At 49.3% G+C, this 13,537-nt stretch overlaps 1 protein-coding gene across 4 annotated transcripts in view; it reads right to left on the reverse strand.

The window, feature by feature from the left end:
• ZDHHC14 (zinc finger DHHC-type palmitoyltransferase 14) overlaps window positions 1-13,537 on the reverse strand; it is a 275,559-nt gene that overhangs the window by 73,741 nt on the left and 188,281 nt on the right. For all 4 annotated transcript variants that reach the window (XM_014846956.3, XM_014846958.3, XM_070484686.1 and 1 more), the window contains one exon: window positions 4,131-4,289. In XM_014846956.3, coding sequence (XP_014702442.2) covers window positions 4,131-4,289 — 159 coding nt within the window. The remainder of the gene's footprint in view (window positions 1-4,130; window positions 4,290-13,537) is intronic.

Genomic DNA, 13,537 nt, shown 5'->3' on the forward strand with positions numbered 1-13,537 from the left:
CCAGCTCCTTCGGTTACTCTCACTTGATGATCTGAAGGATCTTAAGATGGGAGACCACAGAGGCGGCTCCTCAGCCCCAGCTGTTGGTTGCTTAAAAATACTTTATAGCTTTGAAGGTTGCCTGGGTGAAGAAATAACCCAAAATACTCAGTTTCAAATGTGCAGGAGCATTCGATGGCAACAGGGAGAGAGAAGTAGGGAGAGACAGACAGACACAGACAAACAGGGATGAAGTCAGCAGAGAGAATATCTTCACTTCTAGCATTGCAGATCATCCAAATCCTGCGGTTTGCAGAAAAACAAGGTGGTGGGCTGGCCCTGTGGCCGAGTGGTTAAGTTCACACGCTCCACTTCTGCAGCCCAGGGTTTTGCCAGTTCGAGTCCTGGGTGCGGACACGGCACCACCCAGCAGGCCATGCTGAGGCGGCATCCCACATGCCACAACTAGAAGGACCCACAACTAAAAATACACAACGATGTATGGGAGGGGGCTTTGGGGAGAAAAAGGAAAAATAAAGAAAATCTTTTAAAAAAAAGAAAAACAAGGTGGCTTCTATCACTCTGGGAAGACGGATCTCATTCTCTTTAGTTATCTGGGGGTGCTAAGGCGCCATTTCTCTGGTTACTCATGGTAACAACATTAACGGGGAGCCCTTCCTGAGTCAGTTCCGTCCTGGAGGCTTGCTGGGCACCATCTCAGTTCATCCTTTAAAGAAACCTGTGAGGTAGGACAGCATCACTCCATTTTACAGATGTGGAAACAGGCAGGGGTGGTCAGGCGACCTGCCCACCATTATCCAACGACAGGACCAGGATCCAGGCCTGGGTCTGTGTGTCCTCAGAGCCCTGTCCCCAACCACTAGGCTCTAACTGGTTCTATATTTTCACCAGAGTTTCCTCCCTGGGAAAGCATTTCCTCAGTCTGCCACTGAAGATACTGAGCCCCAGCTTTGCTCTCGTTTCAAACTTATTTAACAAAGAAAAATACTCTATGGAGCCGCCTGGGAAACTGCATTTTTCCTCTCTGCTCTCCCAGGGCAAAGTGACATTTATTTGTGTTCCTAGGAAGTACTGACCCAAACCCATTCATTCCCAGGGTGGGGAAGCCACATATGCTAACCCCGGCTTTCGGCACATCATTGCATTTTTTTTTTTCCCTCGCTGTAAAAGGGAGAATTCTTCCAATAAAAACTTTCTCTCTAAAAATAAAATAGTGGCAAACTCTGCAATTACATTTCTCAGTTGGAGACATCTGCTTTCTACTCTATTTTCTGGAATGCAGAAGGTCCAATTCACTGGTCTGCTAATGGGTCACACCAAAGGCCCAAATGGAGCGTAATGAAGTGGAAAAGCAGAGCAATGGACGTTTGCATCACGGTGTGGTTGTTCCAGGAGTGCTGTGAGTAGCTTTATTTTCAATCAACCATATGCTACGTGTCTCACCTGTCCTCCACGGAGGGGGGCTCTGATCAGGGTTCGACAAGCTCCAGCCCTAGGACTATCAAATGATGCTTAGAGGCAGCTGCTGGTCATGTGCTCTTGGCCCAGTTTTTCTCCTCTTGAGCCACCCCCAAACTTTCCCCTTCCTCTCCTTTCCCTCCGCTGTTCTGCGCCTGCCTCCCAATTACAGGACACCACGGTGCTTGCTTGTGGGCTACTGGATTGCCCCTGTGACTTATGTATCAGAAAGGTTGCAGAAGGGCCCCTGGATGCTACAGACTGAGGGCTCTTATTTTCTCAGCTGGCAGTTTCTCTAAGAAACGCTACTACCTGAAACAGTTACACGAGAGGAGAAGCACACCATTAACTGGGGTTGACACATAATTTCAGTAAGGGGATTTTACATCTAATTCATCAGGGTTCTTTCAAGAACACATAAACCTATGGGCCATCGAGGGAACCAATGAGAGAATTACATGAACTTTTAGAGCGCTTTACAATAGTCCAAAGGGAACTTTAAAACACTATGAGGTGGGGAGGAAAGTTTTATGATGATTAGGAATCAGCCTAGAGATAAGAAACAGAGGACTGAGACCCATTCAAAAATGAATGAATAGAAACAGCCTGGTGTCTGCTAATGGGTAAACATCTTTATAAATGACAAAGGGAAGGAGGTGCCCAGTAGACTCTTCAGGTTTGTAGATAACAGCTTCCTACCCATAAATGCCAAGTGGAATACGTCATTAGGCCTCCAAGAGAAGGCCTGCAAAAGAACAAAAGATTTTATGGGAAAGCGTGTCAGTTACATACTATTCCATCATATAATATTCCACCATGTTATATCAAAGTTACAGCCCAAGCAAGGGTCCTGAGAATCCTTACAGATTGTTCCCCTGAAGATATGTAAGCAACTGCGCTGCTTTGGTTTAAAAGTGTCCTTAAGATGGGCATGGGATAGCCACTGGGGCCAGGTGACCAGGAAGGGTGTCAGAAATCAAACAAAGGCTGTCGTGTGTCCTTGTGGAAATCCTCGTTGGCCACACAGACAGGACCAGGGGTAGTGCTGGTCATCACACCTGCAGAGGGCTACAGCAGATGAGGAGATTGTCTAGAGAAAGCCAATCAAGAATACGAAGGGGGCAGAAGTAATAACAGTAATAGCAGCCAACAATTACAGAGCATTCGCCATAAGCCGGGAACCGTTCTGAGTGCTCTGAGTGTTGACGCATTTAATCTCTCACCCATCCCATTAGGGAGATACTGTTAAAGATCCCACTGCAGGGATGAGAAAACTGAGGCATAGAGAGCTTGAGTAGCCTCTCTAAGTCACAAGGCTAGTATCTGCACCCAGGCCACGTGGGCCAGACTCCAGGCTCTTAAGCATAGGCTACTTCCTGCATGGGAAAGACTAAACAAAATTCCACGCTGTCCCACTGAAGAGGCAAAGGCGAAAAGTAATTTCTCTAAGTTAATAAAACCAAGACAAGATCTGATAGGGAAAACATGGACTTGCTACCAAATTGTAGATTACTAAACTTAGGACAAAGTAAATTTCAGACAAGTAAAAGGAAAACTGCTTTGCACAACAGGAAGGACATTATAATATCTTATTTTTCTCAAGAAGAATTGAGACCTCAAATTCTAATAGACTCAGAAAGTGTTGGCGATCGATAATGTGTTGCTAAGGGAAACCAAATTTGTTCTGAAGCGTTCTATCCTTTCAGATATGAGCTAACAGAGGATTTGCGTGCCTATTCGCCCAGGAGGATCCTCAGTCATTTCTAGTAGAGGGAGAATATGGTACTCTGGAAAAAACATGGGTCTTCCCCAGGTGGGCAACACCTGCATCCTTTTCTCGCTAGCTTCCTGTAACTTGGGTCTTCCGCCATCTCCTTGCCAACCTCATCTCTAAGAGGCGTCAGCCCAGGAAAGAAGATGGGCTGTGAGTGCGGGGAGCAGCTCTCAGTCTGAAGTGACAGGAAGCGTTTGCCAAATCATCCCAAGGGGCTAGGACCACATCATGGTGGAAACCCTGTGCTGGGTCACTGGTGGCTGAACCGTAGGGTCAAGTCTTAGAATGGAGGAGCTCTGCGCTCCACGCTCCCTCCGCCTGTTTCCCTAGTCTGTCGTGGAGGGAGCAAGCAGACAGAGAGGGGAGGTCTTGGTGGTCTCTGGGAGGAGTGACAATCCTAACCGTAGGCCTGGAAGTCCGCTGGCGTCTGCCTCTCTGCTTCTCCAGCAACCCACAGCAAACGCCCCTGAGGAGTTGGGAGAAGTTCACAGAGCACCTGCGGCCAACACGTCGGGCAAAGGAGGGACGTGCGGGTGACATGGTTTTATTTCAAGTGCCTGCTGATCTGGGAGCTCCAGGGAACAAAGAACCTCTACTCTGGTGGGATGCTCGGTGGGAGAAGGCCGAGGGCACTGTCCTGGTAGAGCGGGTGTTGTAGGACGTAAAAATAAAAAACAAACGAAGGGGTTTGCTAATTCTAGACTCGGCAAACGGGATTAGGAGCAAATACGTCAAAATATTAACTATTATTGAGTTGTTTTCGAAACATCAAAGAGACACACGTGCCGACCCTCTTTAGCACAAGGTATATTCAAAGGAAGTCAGCTCCTCCATCAGCGGCAGATAGTTTAGCACAAGCGTCAGAGGTGGAACAGAGGCAATTTCCGCTGCTACTCACCTACGCAGTTATCACAAAGGCTACAATGGGAGGCACGCGGGGGCCGGAAAATCTTGCAGGTGAAACAATATTTAAGTTTCACAGTCTGGCCATTGATGATGACTTCTTTGGTTCTGGGAGGTGGGCGGTACCCCCCTGAACTGGTGCCGTTGGCAATATCTGTGGAGAAAAGAAGAAAAAAGAGCACACGCCCTTAACGTAGCACTTGATCTCTGCAGGGCCCGCACCTGGGCGGCCTAGGGTCTGCATTTGCAAGGGCACTGCCCACACCTGGCCTCCAGGCACCTGCGCCTTTCTGACACCAGACACAAATGTGCTGGGACCCCCCCAGGACTGGCTGGCTCCCAACCTTCGTGCTCCTGGCTAGCGCTTGGGGCTGCCCTTACTATTTCACAGGCTGGGAGTGGCCACGTGACTGAGCACTGACCAATGGAGTGGGAGAACATCCCCCCTCCCCCCGCCCAGCCGTGGGAACCTCCCCCAGCCCCGCCCATTCTCTCCCGTCCCACCGTGAAGCCACAAACCAGGGGTCTGGGTGACAACACACAGGAGGGCCACCCCTGTGACCTCTTTGCTGGGCTGTACTGTGACATGAGCACCAAATTCCTCCACTGTTAAACTGCTGAAGATTTGGGTTTCATTTGTTACAGCAGCCAGCGCTGCCTTGATTAATACAGCCCGATATTTACATCAGCCACACTTTCTTTCTCTGCCGGTGTGCTCCAAATCCAGCTCAAGGATCTCCCCACTTTGCCCATTGGCCTTCTCAAAAGTACCAAGTATTGGATGGGGGAAATATAGATTTTAAAATACATATATATATTTTAAATCATGAAACGTATATTTAAAAAATAATTTCCTGTATTTTATTGTTTGACCAGCATCTTTTATTATTTTTTAGAACCAGTTTAAAAAAAGTTGAAGAAAATATAAATATGTATATTTTTTAAAGTTTCATTTTGTCTTACAGCCTGGTTCTCGTCCCTGAGTTCACGGTAGGATCACTCAGGGAGCTGTTACATCTCCTCTGATGCATGGAGCCTGCCCCAGACCCATTAAATCAGAGTCGCCCTGGGTGATTCTAACGTGCCGCAGGGGTTGAGAACCCTTGCTCTGTGGGGGGATAAAACATCCGTTTTATTCTCATCTAGACTCCTCACATGAGGGCCTCACTATTAGGCTAGCCAGAAAGAATTTAGGAGAGCTGGCTGTGCAGTAAGATCAGGAGGCCACAGGGGGATTGAGAATGGCAAGAATATCTGTGAGGGCTTCAGCTGAGATAAACACAGCAGAGCAGACCCTGGTGGCTGGAGGAAATTTTGAGAAACTGCATGATGTTGTCTCAAAATAAAGCCGATAACATTAAAGGGAGCTGTTCATTTTAATTCATACCCACTTAAAAGACACACTGTCAGACAGCGACAGTTGCAACATAGTTTTGGTAAATTTCCAAAGTGGTAGCAATGAGACCCATTGTCCACTGAGACCCCCAGACGAACTCAACCTGGGCAGGAGTTACTTGGAGAGCTTTCAAAACTACTACTATTTCAGTCCCGCCCTCAGAGATTCTGATTTCACTGGTGGGGTACAGTCTGGCCTCAGGGGTTTTAAAAGCTGCCCAGCCAAAGTTGAGAACCACTGCTCCATGGCCTTGTTGCTCCAAGTGTGGTCCATGCAGCGTCCACGTCATGTGAGAGCTTGGCAGAGAAACAGGTCCTCAGCCCGGCCCTGGAACTACTGAAACGGAATCTGCATTTCCCAAGATCCCCCTGGACTTTGTGCACTTTAAAGTTTGAGGAGCCCGCTCTAGGATGCCTGTTAATACTCCCCATCCACATGGCAGACACGCCTCTTACTCCACATTCCTCTTTGTTATGGACCCAAACGTACTCACGTGTACGATAAAGAGCTAAACTTAGAGAACACAGCTTTGCTCACAAGAAGTGGCCCCTTCACAAATCACACCCAGTCACCCAAGCATTTTCACTCGAGAACTTACTGATGTGGATCAGCCAGTGGTGTCTGCAGAGCCGCACTGTCTGCCCCGCCACAGGGCTACTGTCACTCATGGACAGAACCCACAACTCACCCATCATGACTTGAGGGGCCCCTTCCCTCTACCCTAATCTTTCTCTTTTTTTGGTGAGGAAGATTGGCCCTGAGCTAACATCTGTTGCCAATCTTCCTCTTTTTTTTTTTCTCCCCAAAGCCCCAGCACATAGTTGTATATCCTGGTTGTAAGTCCTTCTAGTTCTATGTGGGATGCTGCCACAGCATGGCTTGATGAGCAGTGTGTAGGTCCATGCCCAGGATCTGAACCAATGATCCTGGGCCAGTGAAGCAGAGCATGTGAACTTAACCACTGTGCAACTGGGCAGGCTCCTACCCCAATCTTCTTTAAGAGGCTGTCGGGGGGCCTGAAATCTGCCCTGAGCCCTTTAGCCTAAGGCTTTGCTATCTGAGAACATCCCAACCCCACAGAGAGAAGGCAGAAAGGAGGGCAGGGAAACGGAAAGGAAGGAATAGGCCTTCCGCTTCACCTCTTTGCTGAGGGCACCCTTCTACTTAGAATAAATAAACAGCGTGGGGCCATCCCAAGGACTCTGAGTGGCCTTGCCAAGCAGGGCACCCTTTCTTGGCCTGTGGCCCACCCGCCTGGCACCCTGGGGGGCTGCCCTAGGAAGCGGTGTTAAGTTCAGCAGCATCTGGAGAGGCCCCGGGCTCCCAAAGCGTTCACCCTGGGCAGTGGGCGGCATCTCCGCCGATTCTGTAATGAGGAGAAAACAGAGACGACGCGGCTGCGGACTTCCCTAAGCAACAGGGTAAAAATAACTGGCTTTGAACACATCAAAGATAAGGTCACGTCTCTACCGGTGCCAACCGGGTGCCATTGAGACCTAAATTAATTATGACCCGGTGCCTCACTAGCCTTATGTCCGCTGTGAAATCAACTGTATCTGTTTAGCTCTGGCAAATATGGCTAGGAAAACTAGAAAGTCAGATATAGGTTTAAAAAGAACAACCATCCAACCAATAATATTTGTGTTAATTTAATTAGAAAAGTATAAAGACTGATTTGTCAAGGGAAATATTTTAAAATGCAGGATGAAAAACTTATCTGGGTGGTAATGGCTTGACAAAGTGAGTATTTGCTAGCCCTCCAGACAAACTCTAGCCATCTCGTAGCTCCAAGGTACATTTTCGAAAGGCTGATCCTTTGATACAAAGTGAGCTGAAGGCTAGAATTCCACAGACATGGTAAATGGAGGCTTCAGAATTAAACTCAACCCAAAAACCTTTAAACGAAATATTTGGAGAGCTCTTTATGTAAAAGAAGTTGAGGAATCAGAAGACCTGGATTCAGAGCTCAGAGACAGAAGGACCACAGAACTGAAAAAAGAAAAAAAAAGTCAACCGTTATTGATGAATTATTCACTATATGCAAAATACTGTGCCAGAGGCCATGGGGGATCCACAAATGAGCAGAGATGTCGCCTGGGGAGGGGTCCTACTGGGCTGTTAGTGAGTCTCCTGGCCACAGTGTGGCCACCCCATTCCGGTCTGCTCTCCTCATGAATCTCCCGACCCAGCTTTCTAAGTGCAGACCTGACAAAGGCACGCGGGCCTCTTGTGAGGCGCCTGAGGTCTTCGTGGACCTGGCTCTTCTCTTTTGCAGCCCAGTCTTGCACAGAGCCCGGGCTCAGTGCACAGTGGTCTCCTTGCATCTCCTGAACAGGAAATGCTGTTTCATCCTTCCAGCCATCAGCTCGTGACGTCTTCTCCACCCGGGTCCCCCTATCCCACTGTCTGCGTAGATGATCCTCATCCTTTAAGGTCCAATTCAAGCTTCTCTTATTTCCTCCTTTGGGCTCTCATCGTGCTTACACTCGTTGATTCATCCAGTCAATAGATGTGTTTTGTGCTATTCGGTGCCAGCCCTGTGCTGGGAGCTGGGGATGCAGCAGGCACTAAACAGACTTGTTCTCTGCTGGTGGTATTCGCAGGCTGGAGGGAAGACTGGGGACCTCTGTTGGTGCATCTAATACAAGGATTTATTTCCATATCTTCCCCAGCTGATGCTCCAGGGCAGAGACCAGGCCTTACCCACTTTCATGTTCCCAGGGTCCAGCAGGGGGGTCTTAGCACACAGTAGGTCCTCAAGAACTGCCTGCTGAATGGAAGGCCAATTGTCCTGGCAGGTAGGGAGGAATGATGCTGGGCGCACAGGACCAGTGTCCCCACCCCTCCAGGCCTACCTGTCAGAGTCACACTGCCCAGCGACTCCTCCCTCTCCGGGAATGCCTCTCCCAAGCTCTTTGGGAGGCTGTAACTCCTCTTAAATGTGTCCATAGCGGCTGCTGGTCCAGAGACCGTCTCGCACAGCTGGTCAGCACCACCTGGGAGAGCCAGGTAAGATGGGTGGCTGTCTAGCTCAGGGCACCCCGAAGTTGCTGTTTCTTTCACATATGAATTCAACAGCCACCCCAGACCAGTGGCTTTCAGGCCTGCCTGCATCCAGGGCGGATGTGAAAATGGGGCCCTGAAACCCAGGGCTTCAAATTCTCATCTGAGGACAAAAGAAGTTCCTCTTCGACCTTCAGGCTGATGCCAATGGACATCCTGGGGGTGAGGAGCACCTGTGGCCCGAGTCGCGGGGCACAGAAGGAGGGCTCCTGTTCTAATCTTCAGTCACTTGTGTTCTTGGTTCTGGTTTTTGTCATTGGCAACACTTGTGCGGCTGTTTCTTAGGGCCGCTCTCTGTGGTTTAAACACAGCTGTTGAAAAGGCATAACTGAAGTCTGCAGTAGCTCATGGTTAAAGAGCACTAGAATCTGGGGGGGACACCTCTAACAGCTCTGCAAGTTCACAGGAGTCAGTATTTCTCAAGCTCAAGGACACTTTTATACACGAGGGTTTTGAAAGAAAACCTAAAAGCTTAGAATGGTCTTTTCCTTCATAAAGCACATGCCCTCCCCCCCCCCGCCAAATGGTTGGGAGCTGTCAGCACAGAGGAAATAGTAACAGAATCTCCATCTAGAATTAACCTCACCATCAGCCTATGGGCAAAGAATTAGGGGAACTGAGGACAGGAGGGGGGCTGTCCAGTATGAGTTCAGGGACCCAAAACTGCCTGTTGACTAAGGTTTTCACTCAACGAGAAGTCCTAGGCTTGCTAGTGGTCTTAAGTAAGTTATGTATATACTTATTATATACTTATTTCAAGTATATGTATGTTAATACATAGTTATTTCAAAGCCACTCTCCAAAAGTTGTCATCTTCTCTTCTTTCTTTTTTTTGCAGGGGAAGATTCGCCCTATGGCAACATCTGTTGCCAATCTTCCTCCTTTGTTCTTCCTCTCCCTCTCCCCTCTGCCTGTCCCAAAACCCCAGTAGTAGTTGTGTATTGCTGTAAATCCTTATGGTTCTTCTATGTGAGACGCCACCACAGCATGGCTACTGACAGACAATGGTGTGGTTCTGTGACTGGGAACCAAACCTGGGCCGCCAAAATGGAGTACAGTGAACTTTACTAGGCCATCAGGGCTGGCCCTCTCATCTTCTTTTCTTGGAGGAATAACAGAGCGCCCACATCCTGAGGGACCCATTTGTCTGCCATCTTATTTATTCCTGCCCCAAAGGCCGGGACAAAATTATTGAAATTTAAAATGGTTGAACTTCACCATATAGAGTAACTGGACTCTGCTTTTTTAAAATGCAAAGGAAAAAAATCCCAATTTACAAAAGATGTGGATTAAGATTCTTTTCCTTTACCCAAAGAATTCAGAACAGTGGCCATTCCCCCACGCACTGACATTTCATAGGCCATTCACCAGCTGCCAGGGCGTCCACCAGAGCAGGAGGAACCTTGACTAATAGGAGTTCAGCTGGAAAGAAGATAAAGCATCTCTGTATTAGGATATAAGAAACAAGGAAACTGTGATTCGCTTTATACTCAAGTCTTCATGACCATATCTCCTGCATGTGCTGTTGGAGCTAACAAATCTGAAACTTCCAGAAGGCTCATTTCATGGGTGCTCCACAGCGTCCAGGACAAAATGACCCAACCTCAGGATGTTGCTTTATCGTGAAGGGAGATGGTTAAGAGCCACTTAACATGGACTCTTGGCCTACAGTCTGTAAACTTCCAAGCCCCTAGGAAAATATGAACAATGATTAGAACTTAGACAGGTCAATCATTATTTCAAGTGTTAGAGGAAAAAAGGAGAGCAGATTCTGGTCTGTCTACAGACATTGGTTGGGTTTCCACTCAACAGAGTAAAAATGTGACTCCTCCCTCACTAATAGATTGGACGGCAGTAGTTTTTATTTTTTTTGGGGAAGATTAGCCCTGAGCTAACATCTGCCACCAATCCTCCTCTTTTTGCTGAGGAAGACTGGCCCTGAGCTAACATCCATGCCCATCTTCCTCTACTTTATATGTGGGACGCCTGCCACAGCATGGCTTGACAAGTGGTGCATAGGTCCGCACCCGCGGTCTGAACCAGCGAACCCCGGGCCGCTGAAGTGGAACACGTGAACTGAACCGCTGTGCTACTGGGCTGGCCCCTGGATGGTGGTAGTTTCACCTCTACAAGCACTTATATACAAATGTGCACATGAGGGCTCATGGAGGGGTGAGGGCCCCAGTCCTCTTCCTCCCGTTAAAAGTTTTGTTATGTCAGTTTGTCTTAAATATTTGTCTTCAAGGCATGAAACTGATGCCTGAGGTGAGGCTCATGCAGGCAGAGTTTCAAATCTGAGCCACATGGCGGGCAGACAAGGGGGTCTCCTCTGCTTAGTGGCACCCACTCAAGGAGGAACAGAGAGTGTCTGCAAAGCCAGGAGCAAGAAAACAAGAAAAGACAATACCGGGAAGCTACGACAATGGCGGCCCAATGGCGGCCCCATGTCGGCTGGAATGAGTCCTACAAGGAGTGGAAGACATGACATTCAGGGCCCAGCTGGTCTTTTCCAGATCATTCCCTCACTCAATGTCTATGAGCGTTGGCGGGACTCCAGTGGGCAACACAGGCCTAGCCTCTGCCTCCGAGGAGTTTACAGTCTAGTGGAGACAGACACTAATTAAATAATCACACAGCTAAGGGTATCAGTACGCGTTGTGTTATTTTGAGTCAGAGAAGCAGGGGCGTCTGCCTGGTGGGGGCCTCTTTCCAGAAGCGGTAGCATTTGAACAGAATCTGAGGGATGATTCAGTAGGGCTTCCCCAGGCAATGTGTGTGCGGGCGTTCCCATGTGCATGCATGCATGTATGCTGGGAGCTGGGAGCAAGGCCTTTCAGGCAGAGGGAGCAACTTGTGCACTGGCCCCAGGATAGGAGGCAGACGGCATATCCAAGAACTGAAGGGAGGCCAGTGTGATGGGGCTACAGAGTGAGCAGGAGACGGGGAGGGAAAAGCAAGGCAGGGGCTAGTTGGCACGGAACTTTGCAGTCACTTTTGGGATGTTGGCTTCCATTGCAAGGGCAAAGAGAAGCTGTGGTTGTTAATTTTATGTCAACTTGGCTAAGCTCCGCACTCAGTTGTTTGGTCAGATACCAGTCTAGATGTTGCCACAAGGCCATTTTCAGATGTGAGTAAAATTTAAATATGTAGACTTTGGGTCAAGCAGATTACCCTCCAAAATGTGGGTGGGCCTCATCCAATCAGTTGAAGGCCTTAAGAATAAAGACAGAAGTTCCCTGAAGTAGGAGGAATTCTCTTCAAGACTGCAGCATACAAACCTTGCCTGACTTTCCAGCCTGCTGCCCTGTGTAACGTGGACTCAGGGCTGTGGCATCAACCCTTGCCTGACTTTCCAGCCTGCTGGCCTGCCCTACAAATTCCAGACTTGCCAGCCCCACAGTGGCAGGAGCCAATTTCTTAAAATAAATCTACCTATCTCCTGTTGGTTGTTTCTTTGGACTAATACAGAAGCCAAGAAGGGTTCTATGCTGGGTAGTGATATGATCAGGTAAGAATTAGACAATATCACGTTGGCTGAAGTCTCAAAGAGGGACTGGGGTGGGGGAGGCAAGAATGGACTTCGGGCCAGTCAGGAGGGGTTTGGACTGCAAGCTAGAGATGATGTTAGCCTGAAATAGGGGGGTGGCCGTGGCAATGGAGAGAAGTAGATACCGGAAACATTCCAGAAACATTAAAATGGTAGCATCAATTATTCATAGATGAGACACAGGCGGGGGACCAGGATGAGACTCGGGCTCTGGCTGGAGCATTGGAGCATGATGGCAGCATCCCCCGAGGCCGGGAGCACTGGGGGAGGAGCTCACCTGCTGGGATTGAGTGTGAATAAATATCACGTGGGCAGGTGCATATATAGAACGGGACCTCAGAGGAAGGGCCCAGGATGGAGATAAACGTCTACTTGGGAATGACATGGAGAGAGGCTGACGTCCCAAGGCATCAGAAGGTGAGGAGGCCAAGGGCTGAGCCTTGAGACACTTCTCTGTTTAAAAGCAAGGAGTGCCGGAGAAGCGAAGGAGGGCATGGTGTGGCTGAGCCTGTGTCAAGCACATTTGGGAAACCCGAATCCTGGGTTCCCTCTGGGAGACTGCCTTGAGCATCAGCACACCAAAGGTTCTAGGAATAAAGCAGCGAAGAAAACCCAGTATTTCCCCAGTGCACCCGAGCGTGGCTCTCGGAGCATCGTAGGATTTACTCCAAGCCTGTGGGACAGGCCAGCCTGGGAAATGTTGATGTCAGAGGGGGAAGCTGGCGGGGAAATCTAGGTTTCCTCAGGACAAAGGGAGTGATGGCTTTGATGAAGTTGTGGATGCCAGGGTGGAGCAGGAAGAAACTGCACTCTCTCTGGGCTCAGCGGAGAGAGCTGGAAACAAAGCTTAGCCAGGACTGGCGGCTGGAGAGAAGGATTGACGCATCATGCCCAGAGGCCTGGACTGCGGGCACAGGGATGGGAAGAGGATGGAGCTGGGGGAGACCGGAGGCTTGCCCTCAAACGGGTAGAGTAATCTAAGGATGCGTAGACCTGCAGAGAGATCCTTCACGCAGGGATGAAGGGGGCGGGGGGGAGGAGCCTGCTACAAGGTCCTGGGGTGCGGATCTAGAAGAGGACCAGGTGCATAGCCCAGATAAAGAGATTAGCCTACTGCCCTGGCTGGAGGCACGGGTGGTGGGGTTGCAAACATTTTCCCACTGAGGCTCCAACCCACTCTGGCCGTCCTGCCTTCATGAGCAAAGCAGAGCACACAAGGCCTGCCATGGGGACCGTGGTGGCCTGTGAGATCCTCAGAAAGAGGAACTGAACGGGACAGGCATGCATGCTCTCTGGCTCTGAGAGGGAGTGACACTAAGAGGTGACAAGTGCTGATGGTGTCTGACTCGCAGATGTGCCCCCAAGCCCCTCACCAGCATGGTGAGAGGGTGTAAGT

Source organism: Equus asinus, chromosome 1 (assembly GCF_041296235.1).
Source record: "Equus asinus isolate D_3611 breed Donkey chromosome 1, EquAss-T2T_v2, whole genome shotgun sequence".
NCBI classification, from domain to species: domain Eukaryota; kingdom Metazoa; phylum Chordata; class Mammalia; order Perissodactyla; family Equidae; genus Equus; species Equus asinus.